Source organism: Carassius gibelio, chromosome B15 (genome assembly GCF_023724105.1).
Source record: "Carassius gibelio isolate Cgi1373 ecotype wild population from Czech Republic chromosome B15, carGib1.2-hapl.c, whole genome shotgun sequence".
In the NCBI taxonomy this organism is placed as follows: Eukaryota; Metazoa; Chordata; class Actinopteri; order Cypriniformes; family Cyprinidae; genus Carassius; species Carassius gibelio.
Genome location: NC_068410.1, coordinates 23,657,876 through 23,681,162, shown reverse-complemented (window position 1 = coordinate 23,681,162; position 23,287 = coordinate 23,657,876). Strand labels below are relative to the sequence as shown.

The window sequence follows — 23,287 nt, the reverse complement described above, 5'->3', positions numbered from 1 at the left end:
ACATATATATATATATATATATATATATATATATATATATATATATATATATATATATATACATACAATTTGTCTCCAAAACATGGTTTACTCTAAAACTCAGACATAAATGCAAAAACGAGTTGTGTTCTAAATTTGAGATTGAAATCTTAAAAATGACCTATCTCAAAAAATATTTTCAGTGCAGTAAACATTTCTCCCAAATGAAATGCACTTTCCATTCCTTTCCAACTCAAATACAAAAGCCCTTTTCCACTACAGGAACTTTCTACCAGAACTAGGGACTTAGGGGTGTTTCCATGCAGGAACCAGGATCTAAATAAAGTTAAGCCCAGAAAGTCCCTGCTTGTGGGATAGTACTTTTTCAAAGGTCTGGAACTTTTGGGGGCGGGACTTAGGTGCTGAACATGCTGAATGATTGAGTTCACACAGCATTGTATTTTAACCACCATATTCGCATAATTGTCAAAACATTAGTTATTGTGTCATGAAATGTAGTTTTAAGAGTATTTCAGGTGAGAATGTAGTCATTTTAAATTCAAATCTCCAGCACCCTTATGAAAATGTTCTTCGCTAATTTCGTCTTATTGTTGATACACTGAGAAAAATTGCAGTAGCAAAGGCAGGCTGACTGATGTTATCCAGTTTGATGCGGTTCTATTTGCAGAATTACCAGTTGTCCCATCCCCGGGAGTTCACACTCCTGAGTCAAGGATGCAAGTCCGAAATCTGATCTATGTCAACAGACTATTTCATGATCTTCACGGTACTTAAGACCGCGATGGAAATGCAAACAGCATCAGGTCTTCAGAAAAAAAAGGTCCTGGGACAAATTGTTCCAGGCAATTTCAGTGGAAAAGCAACAGTTTGTGTGATAAGGTTTTTTTTTTTTACCATTTAACCTTTTTGAAACATGTCCATGATTTTTTTTTTTTTTTTTTTTTTTTTTTTAGTATCATAAAAGTAACATAAAAACTATGTGCTATATTCGGATGTGCTGGTACTTAGTTCTGTTTTGTGAATGAATTTGGCATACTTTTGGAGGAATATAGTCAATATTTAGAAAATTGTATATAGGCAGACATCCTATCATGACATCCATTTAAAATGGCTCAAGTGTGAGTAAATGATGACATGATGTGGTGAAATATTTCTGCTAGACATCTAAAAACACGTCTCCTAACTTGTGTTCTGATGCATTCTATTGTGTTTGCAACTGGTTTTTAATGCTATAACACCTCTTAAATGCTGTGAACGTAAACATATCTTCCCATGTGCTTATGCTATTCTTATGTGATTAAGTCTGATATTTCGATAATTGATACTTCAGACCTGTGCTCTCAGGTGGCTGTATGTCATTTGTCCCATGACATGCAGTCGGCCAATCAGATGAGAGTATGCATGTGCCTGCGTAGCTGCACAGACTGGAGGAGAGGTGTATGTTTGTTACCACATTACCTCTGAGGCAGTTTACTAGGCATATCCACATAATGCCATGTGTGAAACTGAATATAAATGCAGTAGTAGAGTGCATGTAAAAGCCATCATGACGGATTATCAGGATCTTCTGCAAACCATCAAGAGTTTGCAGCACTCCAGACTGAGCTACATAGAGCTTCTTCAAGAGGAGGTGAAGAGAAACCAAGATGTGAGTTATCTACTGATGGCTCATTCATCTCAAACCTGCCATCTTAATAAGATTAGAAACAGTGCTTTTGGGTTTCTGTTGTTTGAAGAGTTACAAGGAGAGGTTAGAAATATACAACATATAAATGTATAAGTAATATTTCTATGTTATTTTAGATAATGTAATATAAATAGTAGATATATGGCTACTGTTTAACCTCAAAAAAAAATACAAGTTGATTATCATTGGATAAAAAAAGTGAGATTTTAAGCAGTTTATGGAAAAAGCTTGTTAATCAACATTTGTGTAGGCCTCACCTTCAAATGTAAAGGGAAATAAAAGTTGTGATATAACTTATACATACTGTACACTTACAAGTCAAAAGTTTGATATATATATATAAAATTAACACGAATTCGTACGATCTCACTACAATTTTGTGTGATTTGACCCCAGTGACGGGTAGGTTTAGGTTAGGTGTAAGTCATTCGTACAAATTCATACAAATAGTGCAACTCAAAATGTGTACAATTTAGCACAAATCATTATCCATCTCGTAAAATATGTATGATTTGCCATGAGATCAGGCTGAAGAGTCTGCTAAATGCATAAATGTAAAATATTTTAAAACACAACTTATTCCTGTGATGGCAAAGCTGAATTCAGCAGCAATCTTTATACGCTACTCCACTGTTTAAGAAACCTTTATACATCTTCATAATAAATAAATAAATATATATATATATATATATATATATATATATTTATTTTTTTTTTTTATTTTTTTTTTTGGAACCTGGTAAGTTTAGGGTAAGATTTATTGATTGACTGATCAATGGATGGTTCAAAATAAAATGAATAATATAAAAAAATATATAAAATTGATCAAAAGTGTCAGTGATTTATCTTTTTTCTTTTTTAAATAGATTTTAAATGTAACATTTTAAAATATATTTTAAAACAGAAATCAGTTCTTTTAAAATGAAACATTGTTTGACGCTATAAATATTTTTATAATATTGTTATCAAATTAATGCAGCCTTGGTGAGCATATGAGATTTTTTTTATTTTTATAAACATTATAATTTCCTAATTATTCTAAAACTTCTGAACTTGTTGTTGTTTGCATATAAATAAACAAACAAACACATGAAACATAAACTAAGATCATATATGAAATTATTTGTCTCACAGCCTAGAAAATATGTTTTGTGATTAATTAATAAAGTCATTTAAATGGTAAGATAAGGTAGAAGATATATTTTAACAACACAGCACATTTTCACTTCATCACTTGTATAGAGACCTAATGAGAAAATCAAATCTGACGAGGACAGTGACGACTCCTCTAGACCTGCCACCTCGGCCCATCACATCCGAGCACAGAACGAACAGTTCACAGCGCCCTACTCCATCCCACAAACCCTCACAGTGTCTCCGAGTCTGGGTGGGCAACCGCTGTCACCAGAGCTGGCGGTGGTGAGTCGTGGAACATGACCCTGTCACTTGACCCTCGCTCGCTTGCCTCCCGTGTGTCTCACATCAGACTTGAGCTGTGTGTGTATATGTGTGCCCCGGAGACAAAAGACAGGATATGGACTCATCATTTATTTATTAGAACTTTAAGCAATAGATCTGGTTAGTCTCATATCGTCATAACTACTGCTAATTCCACTTAATGGGTGACGGAAACTACCGGAATGTCATAGAGGACATAATTTAAAAATAATTATAAAATAATAAGATTGCAAACCTGTTAGCTTGATCTGGGTGTCGATCTTTATTGTAAACAAATAAAAAAATACCCTCTCCCCATGCTTTTTTATTATTATTTTGACATTGTTTTGTGCTTTGTCACTCATACAGAGTTTAAGAAATATTTTATTTGGGAACACGTTCCATGTATTCAGCTATGAGTGGAAGAAATCATTCTTCAAGTTCCGGGAGCCTTTCTCTGAGATGTCATATGCTCTGGAGACTGAGAGGGTGGTGAGTATATCACTTATTACCATAGGTTTGGGTATAAACCCTTGCAAATTGGATATTGTGCCATTTTCTAAAACCAAGTAATTTCTCATGGAGCATAACAGAACAAACTAAGCGACATTTTAATCTTGAATTAAAAACTGGCATGTCATAACTTATTTTATTAATTTATTTTGGAGTGAATTATGTTAAAAATTGACTCAATTTGACCTGCAATAGCTTTTAGTTTTGACACTGTAACAGATTTAACAGTTCTTAATATTCTGCTTTCTGAGGAATTTGGAAAAATACTTCTAGTAACGCACAAACTTGAGACAGTTGACCTTATGTTTGATCACGTTAATAAAGTTACTTCTCCTTTGCCAGAACTGCAAGCTATATAAGTGAAGAAGGATTGTGTTACAAGCTTTAGTAGATCACTTTTTCATGGAGAAGCCATGACTTCAGATTGATTAGCCCGACACCACTGTCTGAACATTGCATCACTACCTGCACCTCATTACTGCATAATGAGCTTGAAAAGTTGGCCGTTTTCTTAACCACAGATTATTGGTACGCTTAAACTAAGGTATTTAAGCAAATATGCTTCCCACTAGGTAAGTCCATGTATTCTCCATATGTCAATCTTCACGTACGATGTGGTTGTTGCATTGTCCTTTTTACCATATAATAAAAATAACATTTCTCACAGCGAAACGCAGAAAAGCTCAAGAAGCAGTTGAAGTGGCCTATTCCCATTGTAAGCACAGTCCTTACCCATCATGATACAGGGAAGAATGGCAGCTTACATGGGCATTGGAAAGGTTATGTCATAGTCTAATATGGGGCACACAGCCAGCCTGCCCACATCTGCTCCACCAAACCTCATAACCACTGTTGGGAACGTTACTTTTAAAAAGTAATTTGTTATAGTTACTCACTACTTGTTCCAAAAAGTAACTGAGTTAATAACTGAATTACTCTATAATAAAAGTAACTCGTTACCAGGGAAAGTAACTATTTGTGTTACTGTAAAAAAAGTTTTCACAAGTCAGTTGAAATGAGTAGAACAGACAGGTGTTCGTACATAACTTTCAATATTTATTGCACATCAACAGTCAGCAAGAGTTTTATCCTGCACTTCAAGTATTATCTTTGTAAGAAAAGTGTTTTTGGCCACTATCTTTGTAGATGCGTGTCACACATTACATGCACATTCTTGCCTTTGACCACAGTGAATTTGAAGTAGTGCTTATATCTCCACCTTGAAAATGGCAACTTTTCATCTGATTGCTCCTGACTCGCCATCTCTGCTGCTGCTGCGAATCTCTGTTTAGCTGTTGCGTGTGTGTGTGTGTGTGTGTGTTTGGTGTCGCCGCTGCCGCGTGTGCCGGCATGTGTGTAAAAACACTTGCTCTGATTGGCTACCATGAAACACATGACTCTGCCTTAGCCAATCACAATCGCTTATCTCGTCATTAACCCACCTGCTCACTCGCTGTGTGAGCCAGGGGTCCATTCGGATTGCATAGTTTATTAAAGGAACACTCCACCGTTTTTTGAAATAGGGCTTATTCACATTATTTCCTACATTTAGATAGGTGGGCAAATGCATTTTTGTGTCAGTGCATGCATTGTTTTAGTTTGACTGGGTCGGCGTTAGCTTAGCTTAGCACAATGAATGGAATCCTTTGTTGCCAGCTAGCATGGCCTGAGTAAAAGTGATCAAAAAAATAAAAAAAACCCCACTTAATTACTTCTTGTGGCCTGCGTATTCACAACGAGTACAAATAGCGATCCAGATTAACACTAGGCGATTTCCTAGGCAGATATTGACTTGGGACTATATTATGGGGAAGCACAGGCGAAGCACTGCTACTTCGGCGCAGAGATATCACGCAACACATGAAATCCCACGACTTCCGTCAACATACCGGCGTGAATAGTAGCTGCCTGGCTATTTTCCTTACAGTACACGAATGGCAATGAACATGGCTGATTTTGAGAGAGACGAAGAGGGTGACTTCTCAGACAGTCAAGAACCAGAAACATACCTATTTGAACCAGAGTTTACAGAAGACGAGCTGCGTGCTTTGGAAATAGAACGACAGTAGGAGACTGCGGTCAAGCCAGCCGCACTTCAGAAAAACACCGTCAAGCCAGCCGCGAGTGAAATTTATATGCGCGTGTATTAGTTGCGATCGCTCAACAGCCTGAGGACGTGAGGATGAGAGCCAACATGAACTGGTAGTGTGAATGTGGGGGAATATGCCAATCTATGCCGACGGAAATAGAGTGTCTTTGCTGTAGAGAGTGGGACATGTTTTTGCCATTGATGACCAGGCTCAACACGTCAGATCAAGATGAGCGTGCCCGAAGTTGTGTCACATCTACAGAGGATTTCACGGCGCTGATCCATTCTGCAGTACTCGATTTTTTTTTCGGTGTGACAAAGTGAACTGGAAAAAACGCCCCACGCCGAATGGACCAAATGGACAGCTGTCCACAGAGTAAGTGATTATTTTAATCATGACGCATGTATAGATCGACCCATATTATACCTGTATTCACATAGAGTTGATGTTTTCATGTGTTGCGTGATATCTCTGCGCCGAAGTAGCAGTGCTTTCTTCTGAGCTTCCCCATAATATAGTCCCAAGTCAATATCTGCCTAGGAAATCGCCTAGTGTTAATCTGGATCGCTATTTGTACTCGTTGTGAATACGCAGGCCACAAGAAGTAATTAGGTGGGTTTTTTTTATTTTTTTGATCACTTTTACTCAGGCCATGCTAGCTGGCAACAAAGGATTCCATTCATTGTGCTAAGCTAAGCTAACGCCGACCCAGTCAAACTAAAACAATGCATGCACTGACACAAAAATGCATTTGCCCACCTATCTAAATGTAGGAAATAATGTGAATAAGCCCTATTTCAAAAAACGGTGGAGTGTTCCTTTAAATCAAAGCATAGTAACGCACCGCATTTAACGTTCAGTAACATTAACGGCGTTGTAACGATGAGAAAAGTAATTAGTTAGATTACCCCGTTACTGAAAAAATAACGTCCTTACCTAACGCCGTTCTTTTAAACGCCGTTATTCCAAACACTGCCCTACTGTCACTAAGTTGACACAATGTCAAGTGAGCGACAAATAGGGAACATCTTGGTTACTATTTTAACACCCGTTCCCTGATGGAGGAACCAGATTTGGTGTCCCTCCTTTCACAAAACAGAACAACCCTCTGAAATGACTGGGACACTGTCTCTGCTCCTCGGCACAAACCTAAATGACTGGAGCATGGCATCACCTTTTATAGGGGAGAGTGGGGACAGTTGCAACATTGCTGATTTTTCCAATCAGGAATGAGCTGGAGTCATGACACTTCTACTGCACATGCTCAGTGTGCCCTTCCTTCTTTCTGGAAGTTAACAGCCACATGTGAAACTACCTTATGGGAGAACTGAAATTCAAGGCAAAAAAGTAACTTTTTTTACAACTAGATTTTTTGTCATAATGTCTAAACTGATTAAGCATTGGTTTTTATAGTTTGAATGTGCAGTTTCTTAGCTCTTAACAGATCTAGGTGCAATGTGTTCAAGTTAATTTGTTAGGCTGGCATCACTAGTTTTAAGATGGCTGCCAGGGGGTGGGACAGTTGCAACGCATTGTTGCAACTGTCCCTCATGGCAATAATAATGACAATTAGATACATTTTTTATATAAAAGGCAAATGGAACACCAGGCATTGTGCAGAATGGCTTTAGCAGCACTGAAATGTGGCCTTATAACCAAGATAAATTCAAAGACAGTGACTTTGCACCATCTTTGGTGACGGACCAGCCGCCACCACCAGTCCTTCCAGAGCAAGCTGTGACATCTGCTTCTTTGGAGGTTTCTCCAGTGCACACAGGGACTTCTGCCTCTTCTGCAGTTCCTCCAGTGCAAGCTGGGAGTCCTACTTCTTCTGCAGTTCCTCCAGTGCAAGCTGGGAGTCCTACTTCTTCTGCAGTTCCTCCAGTGCAAGCTGAGTTTTCATGCGAGACTGTTAGACCTCACCCCAGAGCAGGACCACAGAAGATAACAAAAGCAAACGGTAGGAAAAAATGCAAACTGGCCATCTTGACAGACACCCCCGGAAAGGAGGCTTTGGAGAGGGAGAAAGCAAAAGTTAAGAGAAAACTGACAAAAAACCCACTGGAAACAAGCCAACAAACCAAACCAAACCATTATGAAATTGTTAGGGCCTACATAAATCAGTTTGTGGGATTGACAAAGGTGTTACATGGTTGTGTACTTGTTTTTTTTTTTTTTTTTTTTACTTTAATAAGTTAACTCTGTGAACTCTGGTCTCAAATAAACTAAAAAAGATAAATTATATTTCAGATAAACTGAAAAAAGATGCCAAAGTATGAGTTTTATTACATCTAAATGACGGTTGCAACTGCCGCTCGGTACAAATTACTTTCATATTATCACATGTACACATGTTGCAACAGTATGGGAAGGTAGGTGATAAATATGGGTTTAATATATATATATATATATATATATATATATATATATGTATATATATATATATATATATATATATATATATATATATATATGTATATATGTATATATATATATATATATATATATGTATATATGTATATATATATATATATATATATATATATGTATATATGTATATATATATATATATATATATATATATATATGTATATATGTATATATATATATATATATATATGTATATATGTATATATATATATATATATATATATATATATATATATATATATATGTATGTATATATATATATATATGTATATATATGTATGTATATATATATATATATGTATATATATGTATGTATATATATATATATATGTATATATATATATATATGTATATATATATATGTATATATATATATATATGTATATATATATATGTATGTATATATATATATATATGTATATATATATATGTATGTATATATATATATATATGTATATATATATATGTATGTATATATATGTATATATATGTATATATATATATGTATATATATATATGTATATATATATATATATATATACATATATATATATATATATATATTGTCTTTCTAATACAAACAGTCGCTGAGAAACTGAAGGAAATGTAAAAAGTGTTGCAACCGCCCCCACTCTCCCCTACTCGTATGCATGGATGAGTGGCAGGCAAAAACCACTTGGCAAGTTCTCATCGGCCTTTTCTGAAGGTGCAACCCCTGTCACTCCATCAGAGAGAAAAAAAAACCAGCTCCTTATTAGTTCTAGAAAAAGAAAAAGAAAAACGTTCAATGATTTAAGTGTCATTTAATTAATGAACAGTGCCTTTAAATACACAAAACCTTCTGGCACACATTGTTAATCATATTTTTTGTGTTTCATCATTAACATAGAAATCATGCATTCTGAAATGGCAATTACAGTTTGAGGAAATGTGGAATCATGTGGTATTTCTGAGAGAAATGCATCACAGATGCCAGTGTTTCTCTTTCTGTTCTCTCGCAGGGAGGAGCCTGTGCTATTCAGATGGTGGTTCAGGCTTATATTATTAAATATTTGCTCTTCAACCAGCCAATAAACTCAGAGTGCAAAATGCAAAGGTAATATTATTTTTTTTCCAAGTTTATATATTTGTATGGGATATAACTATGGCAGAGGGGAAGATTTCAGATTGTCAGCCGGTAGTCAATTTTACATTTCTATTAGAGCATTTATGGTTGGAGTTGGTGTGGGGTTAAGGGCTCCAAAATATTGGTATTTCTATCATCTTATGTAATATTAATAATAATAATAATGATAATAATAAGAAGAATGTATAATGATAATGTACATATATTGGAGCTGAAATCACTTTAGTCATTCAAAGAAAGATTTTTGAGGTTTTGACTGAGCTGAAATGAGAATGTTGTTCTTCTGCACTGTCCGCTGTATCACAGCCTGACAGACTCTTTCTTTCTCTCGTTCTCAGTCTGATGACGGTAGGAGAGAAGGAGCAGAGGAAGGCGCTGGCAGCCGCTCTAACTGACATCTTGTGGACAGCTGGTGAGGAGCAGACAGCCACCGTCTGCTTGGTCATGTCAGAGCGCTGTTTCACTCCTCACATGGACTACAAACTGGACAACTTCACAGAGAGGGTACATGCAGTTAATCAGAACACATTAACATGCAGCTAAAAAAAAAATAATTGTTTAATTTCTTTCTTTTTTAATTCCACAGTTGCAGCTTTTCACCTTTAAAAATAAAGATGATGTTAAATCATTTATATGTGAGCACATCCAATGTGTAGGTACATTTAAAAACACAAATTATATATTATTAGCTTTCCACATTTTTTATATTATAAGGCCATGATAATTCTATTTGAAAAGTACTTTCTTTAACTTGCTCAGAAGTTTTTAAGAATGAAATACTGGCTATAAAACTTGCATTTATGCTGGATTAACATGCACCTGAATGTGTGTAGTTTAAGGATGAAGGAAGCCATGGGACCATACTTTTTCTATATAGCCTTATCTTCTCCAGGACTATTGAAAGGTGGGTCTACATGTTGTCTTGAAAGAAAGTGGTACCTTTATTCTGCATGGAAGCATTACATTGATCAAAAGTGTCAGTAAAGTCACCCCCCCCCCCCCCAAATTATTATTATTTTTTTAATCTAAATATATATATATAATTTGAGGGATTATGTATAATATATTAATTCTGCCTCACCATGACATGAATGAACTACAATTAAATATATTAAAATAGAAAAAAAGAAAGTTAATTTGTAATTTAATTGTAATTAAATTGTAAGACATATTACTACTGTTTCTGCTGTATTTGTGATCAAATAAATGCAAGCAAACATAAAAACACTAGTATATTTAGAAAGAAATATATTTTTTAAATCATTAATACTCCATATCTCTAGTGTCTGAGAACAACCTCAATATTTTGGTTTGCTTTAGATTGTAATACAGTCAATTGATAAAAGAATATGGATCTGCCATAAGAATAAATAAAAATAATTTTCGTATTTTAAATGAATGAAACGAGTCACTGATTTACACAAGTCTCTAAATTTGTAGGATGCGGGCAGACTTCGACTGCACCACCACTCATCTTTTGCATGTGAGCTTGGGGAACTTTGTTTGTCGACAGGTAAGGAAGGATTTTTGAGATTTTGTTCATGTGACATTATAGTGTTTAATTGTGTCAAATTATCTCTACATTCATTAGGCTTTATTAAACCTGTTGTTGACGGGCCGTGCGACCCCTCATGTATTCAACGGTACGTCCCCGAACGATGATCAAGACGAAGCACTCGCCCAGCCTCTCCACGGGGTCCTGACTCGCAGTCATGTCGGATATCTGCTCTGGAACAGAGAACAAGTCCACCATGCACAGCTCCCTCTGGTACTGCACCCATCCTATGTGTTTTCTGGGGGTTTCAGGGGTTTGGGCTTTCTCTGTAACTTTCTCTGAAAATTTTACATTAGGTCAAATATATGAGTAAATTCTGTAAAAACAAGACTTGAACCACCAGTTGTGGTTGCGATTTTGTTATACTGATCTGGAGAATCTCTAGGCAAATCCTTCAACCTTGTGTTCTCATACATTGTCAGCATCAACTGTGGAACATCTTTGATATTATTTCCAAGCATGTTGTTGATTTATGTGATTTGTAAGCTATAAAAGTGAATTAATGCTTTTCTTGTTTCATTTTTTATGTCTTAAAACGTACTGCTGTAACTACTCACACTTATGTTCTTAACTTCTGCATTACTGCACTGTAGTCTATTATATTTTGAACGCATCCATGTTGAGTTGATCCTTTTTCCTAAGGTGGGCAGTATGCTGAAAACCCCCAAGCTACCTATCTGGGTGTGCAATATCAATGGTACCTACAGTGTTTTGTTCAGCCCAAACCGTTTGCTGCTCTCTGACTGGAAGATGGAGCATCTTTTCCACCTTTACTTCTACAATGGCCAACCAACTCAGCTCAGCACAACAATGCTCACCATAGGTAGAGTCATTAGCTTCTGCCCATGCCTGTTGCAACCTGCCTGTTATAATCATGTGAACCAGACATTTCAAATGCATATAATGTATTGCTCTTTTGTATTTCAGATACACACTCCCATCACTGGCAGGCTGAAAATAATGATATTCAAGGAGACCCAGAAAAAAAGTTTCCATCTGTAGAGATGACCATTAGGACCAAGTGGGAGGGTTCTGGTATAGACTGGAATGGGACAGTGCCTTTTTTCTGAAGAGGTTTATAGCAGGTCTCCTGATGTGTAGCATACCTCTCCTGGCCTGTAATAAAGAATATTTTATTGGTTTTGATTTGGGCTTAATTTTTGACTTTCATTTTGGCTTGTGAACCTTAATAACATTACCTTTCACAACCTGCCCATTTGACAATCTGAGCATTTTTTTAAAAAGTGAAAACCTAAAATATGTAACACATGGCAAAAACACTAAGTCTTTCTCTTGATTGTTAGAAATGTATTCAAATCTGGTTTACATATGTCCCACATATGTTAAAGTCCATTCTGGTGCTATATCCTTCAGCCTCCATACCGTTTTTTTACCCTTCTATTTAGACCTGATATGGGTTCGTATTGCTTGTATCAAGTCTCAAGACTTAATCGCTCAAGTCATGATGGAAAAAGCTGATGTCTCAAGTTACAGGGTTTAATCAATTTAAGACCGTTATTCAAAGCCTTGCAGTCTTTGATTCCTATCTTGTATAAATCATGTATGTAGTATTTTAGTTTTATATTTTAATTGAATTACTGCTGCATGCAAGTATTGTTAATTAAAGAAAGGCAATATGTTACAACAAGGGTCAGTAAGTTAAGTTTTTTTTATTTTTTTACAATATTTATTAGTCTAGATTTATGTTAATTAACAAAAGTTCTATTATTCACTCTGAATTTGTTATATCATCGTAATGAACTTAACATCGTAACTAAATACCATGAATCAACACAAATATATGTAAAACATTTAATTAATCAAGATTAATACTGTAGAATTATTCATGGTTTTTCATTGTTATTTAGCATTAACTAATGTTAACATGATGTAGAGTGTTACCTAAATAACCTCTCTTCATAAAAAAAAAAAAAAAAAAAAAAAATATATATATATATATATATATATATATATATATATATATTTTAATGTTCATAGACTGTTTTCATGACTGTGATATTTGGTTTGTTTGTGAGGATGGGAAAACAAGAGATGGTAAACATTTTATAGTTCCGAATTAAAATTCATCTTGTGAATTTATTGAGTTATGATTGAATGAAGACTGCTTAGATACTAAGGACTTTATAAGGATCAGTATTTTATAATTGTTTAGGAATCTAACAGGTTTTCAATGTAGAAAAAATTATTACTTCTGATTTGATCAGATTTTCTGAATCTGGTAAAAACAAATAGAGGACCTAAGACAGAGCCTTGTGGCACTTCACTTTCATCTGACCTGAAATATAAGAACACAACTGTGCTAAATGCGCTGTAGATGTTCATCTTTTATGTAGTTTATTATCAAAGGCTACATTAACATAATAGGATACAGACTTTTATGACAGAATTATAGTGCATTATAGAAAAGAAATAGAAAAAATATGATTTTATATACTGAGATACAGGTGTACAAATACAGTATTACCAATAAGAATTTATAACATCTTTCTAAAGAAGTTCGACCTTATTCGTTAACAATAGCATCTAACATTCTGAAAATGTGTATTCCCTTTACAGATTTTCACTTTTGGATGTGTAATAAAATGATACATGGCTCTTTTTTAATACCCGCTGATGTACAATTTTAGAATGGATAGTCAAAACAGATCTATACTTTTATGTTATGCAACAGCATTTCAATATTATAATATTTAAAATGTATAACATTGAACTATAAGAGCCAGAAAAAACTAAATATAACAAAGTAAAAACAACAGGAACAAAAACTGCTTCTTAAGTGCCGATGTCATGGTCAGTGGCTCTATCATGGCAGTCGAATCACAGTTTCTTTTACATTAATCTCTGTGCTAACAGATTAGTAACAAAAGCTCTAACAGAAATCTCACAGCATTTGAATGTTAACTGGGATGGATTTGGGGGTACTGTGTGGTGGATTTAAAACACTGAAGCCATGAACATTAAACTGTACAACACGTTAGTAGATGGTATAAAGAATCAACCCAACAATATAATAGAACATATTATACATTTGTTTTCCACACAAATAGAGAGATAATAATATAATACATTTAACGGGCCTTTCATGTCAAGATTCTTATACAGTCAGTTCAAACTAAATTCTCATGCTTTGAGTCTATTTTACGAATGGCCACCTAGAATTTCTTCCAGGTTGATGTCTTTCATCCAGTCATCATTGCCTGAACCTGATTTAAGCAGGGAGTCAATGAAATCTGAGTCTGCATTTATCCCTGGTACCGTGTTATCATCCTCTGGTAAGAAATCAAAGGTCAGTCGGCCTGCCTGGTTGTTCTGATAAGTTGCTAGGCTTTGGCTCAGCTCTCCAAATGTGGTCGGACAACCCTGTTGTTCGGGGGGTGACTGTGTCAAGCAAGTCAACCCAGGTAGAGGTGGTATCCTAGGCTGACTGGCTCTGGGAGCAGAGCTTCTGATTGCAGGGTTCATGGGTAGCAGACTAGAATGAGGTGCCACCTGGTTAGGTGGACAAATAGACCTTGGAGGAAAATGAATCTCACTTTGGGGCATCAATGTATTGGGGAGCCTTTTGACATCTAGTCCTGTTGGAGCTCCGCTCTGTTTGGCACTGTTCGCCCAGTTCAAAGCAGTGTCCATCCTGCTGGTATTGGTGATCATGTCACCCAATCTTTGCCCCAGCTGGGCATCTTGACTGATGCTCATTCTCACTTGCTGAGTGCTCGATTGAAAAGTGGCACTCTGTTTATTTGTGCCATGAAACTGAGGCTTGTTTTGCTGAAGCCCTATTCGGATCAGGCTGCTGGGCTGCTGTCGGAGCTGGTTTGCGCAAGCTTGAGCACCCGTGGCTCCTGAATTATTGTCTTGTCCAAGTGAAAACCTTCTCTCTGCTGACGTGGGCACCATCTTTGTACCCTGTCCATTAGGCAGGTGGCATGATAAGGGTTGGACGTCACTTTGGTCTGACCCATTGCCTGTAACATATAAATAAAAATGATATGTTATGTAAAATACTAATTTACCAAACAGTAGAGTACTGATAATGACTAATATCTAAGTCAAGATTCGGTGTGGTTGCTTAAAAGAGTCACATGATGCGATTTCATGTTTTGCTTTGCCTTTGGAATGTTACAAGCTGTTTGTGCATACATAAGATCCGTAAAGTCAAAAAATTAAAGTCTCAAACCCAAAGAGACATTCTTTCTAAAATTAAAACTTAAGAGACTTAAGAAATAAGATGATGTTTGGCCAATCAGAATGCACTGGATAGCTGGCCAATCAGAGCTCTCCTCACTTTTCAGAATGATGAGCTTTGTAAAAATCTACGTGTTTCAGACAGGCAGGGCAGAGAGGAGCAACAATAATGTACGGTACGTGGAAAATAATGTGTTTTTTGCTTCTTAGCAACAACATTTGAACCCTTTAATCCAAACCTAGGTTCAATTGATCGTACCACATCATCAGTGTGAGTATAATTCATTAAAGGGGACATATTATGCCCCCTTTCACAAGATGTAAAATAAGTCTCCGATGTCCCCAGTGTGCATGTGAAGTTTTAACTCAAAATACTTTACAGATAACTTTTGTATATCTTGTTAAAATAGTCGCTTTTAGGGTATGAGCCAAAATGCATACTTTTTGTGTCTTTCCCTTTAAATGCAAATGAGCTGGTGCTCCGGGGAATAGAGCGAAGCTTCAAGAGCTCAAGCACGCACCCAGCAATACCCTTGCTAATCTTTGTGAATAAACACTCCACTATTAGTAAAAGCATGTTATCTTTACAGAAAATGCATTCGGTTTTGGTAAAAAAATAACTCATGGTGCCATCACATGCTATTACAAACTTTATAAGCCCCACTTGTGAATATGAGCTTGACTAATTCCAGCGGTCGATTTCACATTGCTTTCATATGCAATTTTTACTCCCACTTTCCTATTCACGATCATTCTGGTAGCACGTGAAGACCGCATCAGTTAAAACAGACGGACAGTGGTAGACAACATTATCCTTACAAGAGTGCCAAGAAGCTGTTTCAGAAAGGCAATTTGGAAAACTAACGTGTGATGCTTACTTCTGGAGGTGTAGCTGGATTACGAACAGTTGGCACTGCTCCATCCTTCAGGAGACACTTTTGTGCAAAAACTGCTTTAAACTGACCCTCATTCACAAAGTAGTCCAGAGTAAATGATTGGCGCAGAAATATACGAATTTCGGTAGAGTTGAGGGAACATTTTTTTCAAAAATAAAATTGATCCACCTCATCTTCAGCGGCTCAGATTTCGGGAGTAAATGGAGAGAGCTATGTGGATTCATACATCCAGCTACAGAGCACCTAAAGCACTTGGGAGACATTCTCCTCAGTGCAGCAATGGCAGACTGTGTTCAACTGGCTGTGAACTCACTCAGGGCGGTTCTGTGTGTAAACGACTGTGTCTGTCAACTTTCGTGTGCGAGGCCTGTGGCTAATGTGATTTATTTACATTAGCAGCAATGCTGACAACAGGTAGTTGAGAGACACTGCTTTTTACATATGCGGATAAAAAAAGGAGTGGGTGGATTTTTTTTATCATTATAGGGTGGTTATGTATACACACTGCCAACACACATTTATGTCCAAGCAACATGTGAAAGTGAATTTTGCATAATAGGTCCCCTTTAACTTCATTCAATGTAGTTCACTCATGACAACTCTGAACAGTTTTAGCATGTTTATTGATTTAACAACATTCATGTATTACTGGGGTTCTCAACCCTGGCCATCTAGTAGGGGTGTGAACCTACATTGGTCTCACACTTCGGTTCGGCTACAATTATCATTGTCATCAATTCTGTTCAATTTGATATCACGATGCATTGATGATGCACTGCATCCACAATGTTCAATTTTACTTCACATGTATACAATTTTGTCAATAAATACAAGCTGTCAGATAAATGAACTGTACCTGACATGGTTTCTCAGATAAGTGGTATTATCCCTGCATATTTTTGTTTGTGTGTGACATGATTTACACAGCGCGTGTCTTCTAGGGGTTGTGCTTGCCAGGTTGTTCATAAAAGCTGAAATGTGCCCAGATGTTGGCTTTTAAAGCATTTTTAATTACTTGAACTCGTGTCTCACCTCCATGAAACAACTAAACAAGGTAATCTGGGCCTTCAGGATTACTAGAAAGTTGCTGGCAGGCCAATTTTATCAAGGTTGGATCCAAACTCTGCAGGAAAGTGAACACTGAGGGCCAGAATTAAGAACCCCTGATGTATTTTGTCTGACAGTGTGCTGCAGGAAGAGATTAGGGTGAACACCGCAACATCTTAATGTTGAGCAAGAAATCTCATTGGCTACAGAATCAGTAGAGGCCAATCAGCATGTGTAGTAAATTATGTGATTGAACAGATCGCATGTGAAGGTCCCATCAGTCCGTGCCATCTAGAGTTTCATGACTGAACTAGATTTTACATTTCCATATTATAAGACACTGAAAATAAATTCCTCACCTGCGTATAAGCGTGGCTGTTGAGCTCCAACTCCATTGCGTGGATGTTTGTAGTCTGGTGGAGGTCGTGTTAGATGACGACTGAACTGATCCTGTGTGCTCAGTTTCTCCTGAAACATGTACAGCAAAAGCACATTGTTTAGTAGTCTAGGAATACAAGTTCCATAGATTACAACTGGCCAAAACGTGGGTGATCAAACACAAGGGTTTAAGGTGTATGCCGATACAGAAATGGACTTTATTGAAAAACAAACTTACCCTGAGAAAAATATGCAACACTTAAGTAGATCAAATCTAATTCTCTTACTGTGAGCTATAAAATTCATTGACCTGTCAGAAAACATTCATAAAACCACCATATTTAGGCATGAAGCAACAGCAGCACTCACTGTATCAGGGATGTTGAGCTGCGGTTGAGCCAGCGGTCTTTGAAGGTTCTGGTCCTGGCCTGGTTTCTTCTGCTGAGAACTGAGAACCGGAGGCCTCTGCTGTTGAGCCGGGCCTGTTATATCTACAGAACGCCCATTCGCTGGTAAACAAGGTCCTGGCGAAATTCCCTACAAACGGAAAGCATGTTATTATTACAACTCACATTTAAATGGCACATCAATAAATGTCCCAAGAGCCACTGCATTACATCCTGCTGTGATTGAAAGATCAGTCCACTAGAGGGCGAGCTTTGTTTACAATGAATCTGATGTTACACAGTCCCTGTTCACATGTGACTTCCTGTGCATGGTGATAGGGATTTTCCATAGCCTTTCCCACAGTGTTCTATCACTAAGAGAAAACACATCCATGGCTAAATCCATAATGGGGACGTAATGGTACCTAAGGGAGAACAAATTATTCAGAAATTGTCAAAACATCCTGTTAATATGCCTGCAGTGACACATGCACTGTAAATAAGTGCTTGCTCTAATATTATTAAGAAAGCACCGTCTTACAGTTTGTTTAAACACTTACAGTTTTCTGTTTTAATATACTTTCATGTTACATGCATTTATAGGAAACCCTAGTCAATGAGGCTCTCAGGACTTTTTTGCATACGGGTTTTACTGTGTGACTGATAACCGCGTTCAAGCCCTGCAACATTCTTATGAGACTGATCCTATGGGGCGCAACCCAATTGCTGCCAGCAAAGGATGGATTTATTCAGCCACAGGGCAGAGGCACGCAATAACAGATAATCTCATAGGGCTATTTATCCTGTTTTTGGCACTTTTCCTGAAATACACTTTTATTCAGGCTGTGATATATCATGTTAGTGGCTCCTTTAAAAAACTATTTTTATGGATGTGCACTTTTATTTTAGTCATAAAGAACTTAACTTGCATGACAGTCACGCTTAATTATCATCAATAACGAAAAGAGACAGTTATCGGTTTCAAGTTAGTCATGTACGATTAGAGCCCGACTGATATGTTTTAGTAGGAGTAAAAAGGCTGATACCGATAATCCAATCATCCCACTACTTGTCCACTTGATCCGATCCCCACTCACCTCCTTGGCCATGCGTTCTGTACTAGACTAACTGACTTGTCATGGCACTTGTATACTGTTGTTGTTCTCTTGTTGACCTGACTGCTTCTGTTGTTCTCATTGTAAGTCGCTTTGGATAAAAGCGTCTGCTAACTGATTAAATATAAATTTAATCAAAAGGGAACACGGGCAGTGTTGCTGTATGAAGTTAAACCGTAGCAAAACTCGAAAGCTTGTTGATCTGCATGTGAGAACTTGTCATATTAATATTTGTATTTGTAAGTTGAAATTTACACAGCTCTGATGTTAAAAGCTGAATCTTACAATTTGCACACACAGACGTCAAACAATAATAGGAAGTTGCAGATTACATATGTGTAAAATGACATTGACACAAAAGAAAATGGTAGACACAAATGTTTATGAAATATTTACTTTTACACTTTACTTTTCAATTTCGCTGCACAATGTCAAGTCAGGACTTACAACGTCTCAGATCTGGCAGTACAAGTTCAAATCCTGGCCCTTTGACTTTTGCTACTCCTTTAGCGGTAATCCTGTTGCAAAATTCACTTGTGCACTTATACATGCAGATGTGAGAGAGCAGAGCTGGGGGCGGGGCTTTGGTGCAAATGAAGACATTTTATTGGTCAATGCCTGACCAATGAACAACGCCAGCCATTGCGACTTGCCAAGAAAGAAAGATGTTTTTTATGTATCAGTTATTTGTAAAACACTGCAAACTATTTTGCTGAATATCCTTAGCTTTGACAGGATTTTAAGACACTACATTCATCTTGTAATTCAGGTATTTTCTGGTAGACAAATAATGCAACATCTTTCATATGTATATCCCATTGCATATAGCTGTACCAGAGCTGCGACAACTCTTGTTTATATTATTTTTATGTTTTTGTTTTTGTAATAATTTAAACTTTTTTATTTGGTTAAATTTTGCTTGTCAGTAATGAACATTTAAATGCAATATTAAAAAATATAATAATAATACAACATAAAAATTGAGTGTTTCATAATGTCTAAATGTACATTAAAAAGCAAAACCTAAAAAATAAGCAGTTATGATCAGCAATACCATTTTGAGCAACGAGAGTAGAGCTAAATACATGTATTTATTAAACATCCATAAGGCATCCATCTAGTGGTTAAACAGTGGCATTACCTATGAATATTATCTTTCTGGCAACCAAATGCCTCTAATTTGCCTCTTTGCACTGGAATTTAAAAACATTTTCTAGATTTTAACCCTAAATACTACACTAATTGTAATATAAATATAAAAATATTAGAAAATGTTATATTTTAAATGGTCATTAATGGATCATAATTACCGTGCATATTATTTAGTACGAACATCTCTTCAAATTTAATAAATAAAACTGAGCTTAAATGTAGTACAACTATATTAAAATAAAAGTTATACTTAAGGTGTTATATTTGCCTGCCAAGGGGTATGAGAACATAATGCTGTTTCATTCCCCAGAATTAAATGCTATTGTAAAGCATAGTAAGTGTAGTTATCCATGCACTCAATGCAAATAATGTGTTAATAATTCCTAAATCTCTGCAAATATAGTTAAACTGTCATCTGTCCCGATTTATCCCATTCAAACATATTGAAAGCTCAGAGTTGTTTGGAACTATTGATAGCTCCATGAACCACATGACCGTGGTGGTGAGATTGAAGCATGTCACAACTGTTTCTCAGCTGCTCTGGTATAGCGATATTACTCCGCAATATGCAATAGGGTGTACATATGAAAGATGTTGCATTATTTGTCTACCAGATAATACCTGAATGATGAAGATGAATGCAGTGTTTTAAATTCCCTGTAAAAGCATAGTATATTCAGTGGAAAATAGTTTTACAAATAACTGATACATATTCATAAAACACAAATTTCTTTCTTGGTAATTTGCGATGGCTGGCATTGTTCATTGGTCAAGCATCAACCAATAAAATGTCTTAATTTACAGCTTACAACATTAGAGCTGCGAGTAAAAAATTTCAACTAACAAATATGTATGTTAATATGACAAGTTACCACATTCAGATCAACAAGCTCTCGACTTTTGCTACTGTTTTACCTTCATATCACGGATATCACACTGGCGCCGATACAGGATGGCTGCCTCCGTGATGTGCTCTGCAGTTGTTTTTGTTAGTTTGTCCTGTCTTTAGTTAGATTATTCTGATGTTTTGCTTGACATTCGCTTGTGAGACTCAGAAAACGCGGATTTTGAATGCCGTTGCCTAGCATCCATCTGTCAAATCTGTGCTCTCTACCTAACAAAACGGACAAACGTCTTCTGCGGACAAATAAGGATTTCTCACACTTTTTTCTCATATTTTTCATGGAAACTTGGCTAAACGACACAATTCCAGACAGCGCGCTTCATCTTCCGGGCTTTCAGCTGTTCAGAGCAGACCGCGACGCAGAATCAACAGGGAAATCGCATTGCGCGGGACATGCTTTATACATCAATCAAAGGTGGAGTACAGATGTAACAGTGTTAAATAAGATGTGCTGTTCAGATCTAGAAATTCTATTCATTAACTGCAAGCTGTTCTATTTGCTGCGGCAGTTTCACTTGTTCATTCTGGTGAGTGTTTACATTCCTCCGCAAGCGCACATGAGCCTGGCTTTACAGAAACTCACTGATCAGATCACAGAGACGGAACAACAACACCCGGACTCTGTTTTAATCAATCTCAGGGACTTTAATAATGCAATCTCTCCTGTGAATTACCAAAATACAGACAGCACATCATGTCCCACCAGAGACAGTAATATACTGGATCACTGTTACACCACAATAAAGGATGCATATCACTCTTCCAAGAGCAGCTTTGGGACCTTCTGATCACTGTTTGGTTCATCTTATACCGACCTACAGGCATAAACTAAAATCAGCTAAAATCTGCATTAAGGACTGTAAAAAGACAGACTAATTTAGCAGAGTAGGATTTACAATCTTGTTTTGACCTCACTGATTGGAGTGTTTTTGAAGCTGCTTCAACTGATCTGGACAAACTCACAGAGACTGTAACATCATATATCAGTTCTTGTGAGGATATCTGTATTCCTACCAGGACACACAGGTGGCTAAACCAACCATCTGCTAGCTGTCTCATGTCACAGAGGTCAGTTAATTCTAAGCACATAGAGACTCTTTCACCTAGATATCACACTATAGAGACTGTGTCTGTTCCCCCGAACTAGAAAATACAAAAAAACGTCCAAACCAATTTAAGAGTAAAAATTTAATTGAGGTTCAACAAACAAAAAACAGATGCAATACGGATAAACATATTATCAGATCCCTTTCAATGAAAACATTTTGTAAATAATATGATTACTTATCATAATCTAGATGTGCTCTGTATGACCGAAACCTGGCTAAAACCTGATGATTACATTATTTTAAGTCCAACCCCAAGATTACTGTTATATGAGACACGTCCAAAAGGCAAAGGGGGAGGAGTTGCTTCAATTTATAACAATGATTTCAGGATTTCTAAGAGGGCAGGCTTCAAGTATAACTCGTTTCAAGTAATGGTGCTTCATATAACATTATCCAGAGAAACAAATGTTAAAGATTAATCCCGTTATTTTTGTACTGGCTACTGTATACAGGCCACCAGGCCACCATACAGACTTTATTAAAGAGTTTGCTGATTTTACATCCGAGTTAGTGCTGGCTGCAGAAAAAGTTTTAATTGTTGGTGATTTTAATATCCATGTTGATAATGAAAAAGATGCATTGGGATCAGCATTTATAGACATTCTGAACTCTATTGGGGTTAGTTAACACGTTTTAGGACCTACTCATTGTCGAAATCATACTCTAGATGTAATACTGTCACATGGAATTGATGTTGATAGTGTTGAAATTATTCAGCCAAGTGATGATATCTGAGATCATTATTTAGTTCTGTGTAAACTTCATATAGCCAAAATTGTAAATTCTACTTCTTGTTACAAGTATCGAAGAACCATCACTTCTACCACAAAAGACTGCTTTTAAGTTATCTTCCTTATGTATCTGAATTCCTTAGCATATCCAAAACCTCAGAACAACTTAATGATGTAACAAAAACTATGGACTACATAGTAATACAGTTGCTCCTTTATGCTTAAGGAAGGTTAAGGAAACCAGTTTGACACCATGGTATAATGAGCATACTCACACTATAAAGAGAGCAGAACGAAAAATGGAGCGCAGCTGGAGGAAAACAAACCTAGAGGTATTTCGTATTGCTTGGCGGGAAAGTAACCTATCCTACAAAAAAGCATTAAAACTGCTAGATCCGATTAGAAAACAAACATAACCCCGGATATTTATTCAATACAGTGGCTAAATTAACGAAAAATAAAGCCTCAACAAGTGTTGACACTTCCCAACATCACAGCAGTAATGACTTTATGAACTACTTTACT

General features: G+C 36.4%; 2 protein-coding genes across 2 annotated transcripts in view; one reads left to right on the top strand and one right to left on the bottom strand.

The window, feature by feature from the left end:
- The first annotated feature begins 1,546 nt into the window (after window positions 1-1,546).
- On the top strand, window positions 1,547-12,486 carry LOC127973082 (inactive ubiquitin carboxyl-terminal hydrolase MINDY-4B-like). Its single transcript, XM_052577115.1, has 10 exons — window positions 1,547-1,648; window positions 2,930-3,106; window positions 9,159-9,253; window positions 9,622-9,787; window positions 9,870-9,935; window positions 10,117-10,187; window positions 10,724-10,796; window positions 10,875-11,051; window positions 11,481-11,661; window positions 11,766-12,486. The coding sequence occupies exons 1-10, from the start codon at window positions 1,547-1,549 to the stop codon at window positions 11,906-11,908; spliced, it is 1,251 nt and encodes a 416-aa protein (XP_052433075.1). The 3' UTR covers window positions 11,909-12,486.
- A 684-nt stretch (window positions 12,487-13,170) lies between these two features.
- Window positions 13,171-23,287, bottom strand: part of zmp:0000001236 (mastermind-like protein 2) — a 76,666-nt gene continuing 66,549 nt past the window's right edge. The window contains exons 4-6 of the mRNA XM_052577145.1: window positions 17,735-17,902; window positions 17,347-17,455; window positions 13,171-14,824 (exon numbers count right to left, since the gene is read on the bottom strand). Of these exons, the coding sequence (XP_052433105.1) occupies window positions 13,998-14,824; window positions 17,347-17,455; window positions 17,735-17,902 (1,104 nt within the window). The 3' untranslated portion in view covers window positions 13,171-13,997. The remainder of the gene's footprint in view (window positions 14,825-17,346; window positions 17,456-17,734; window positions 17,903-23,287) is intronic.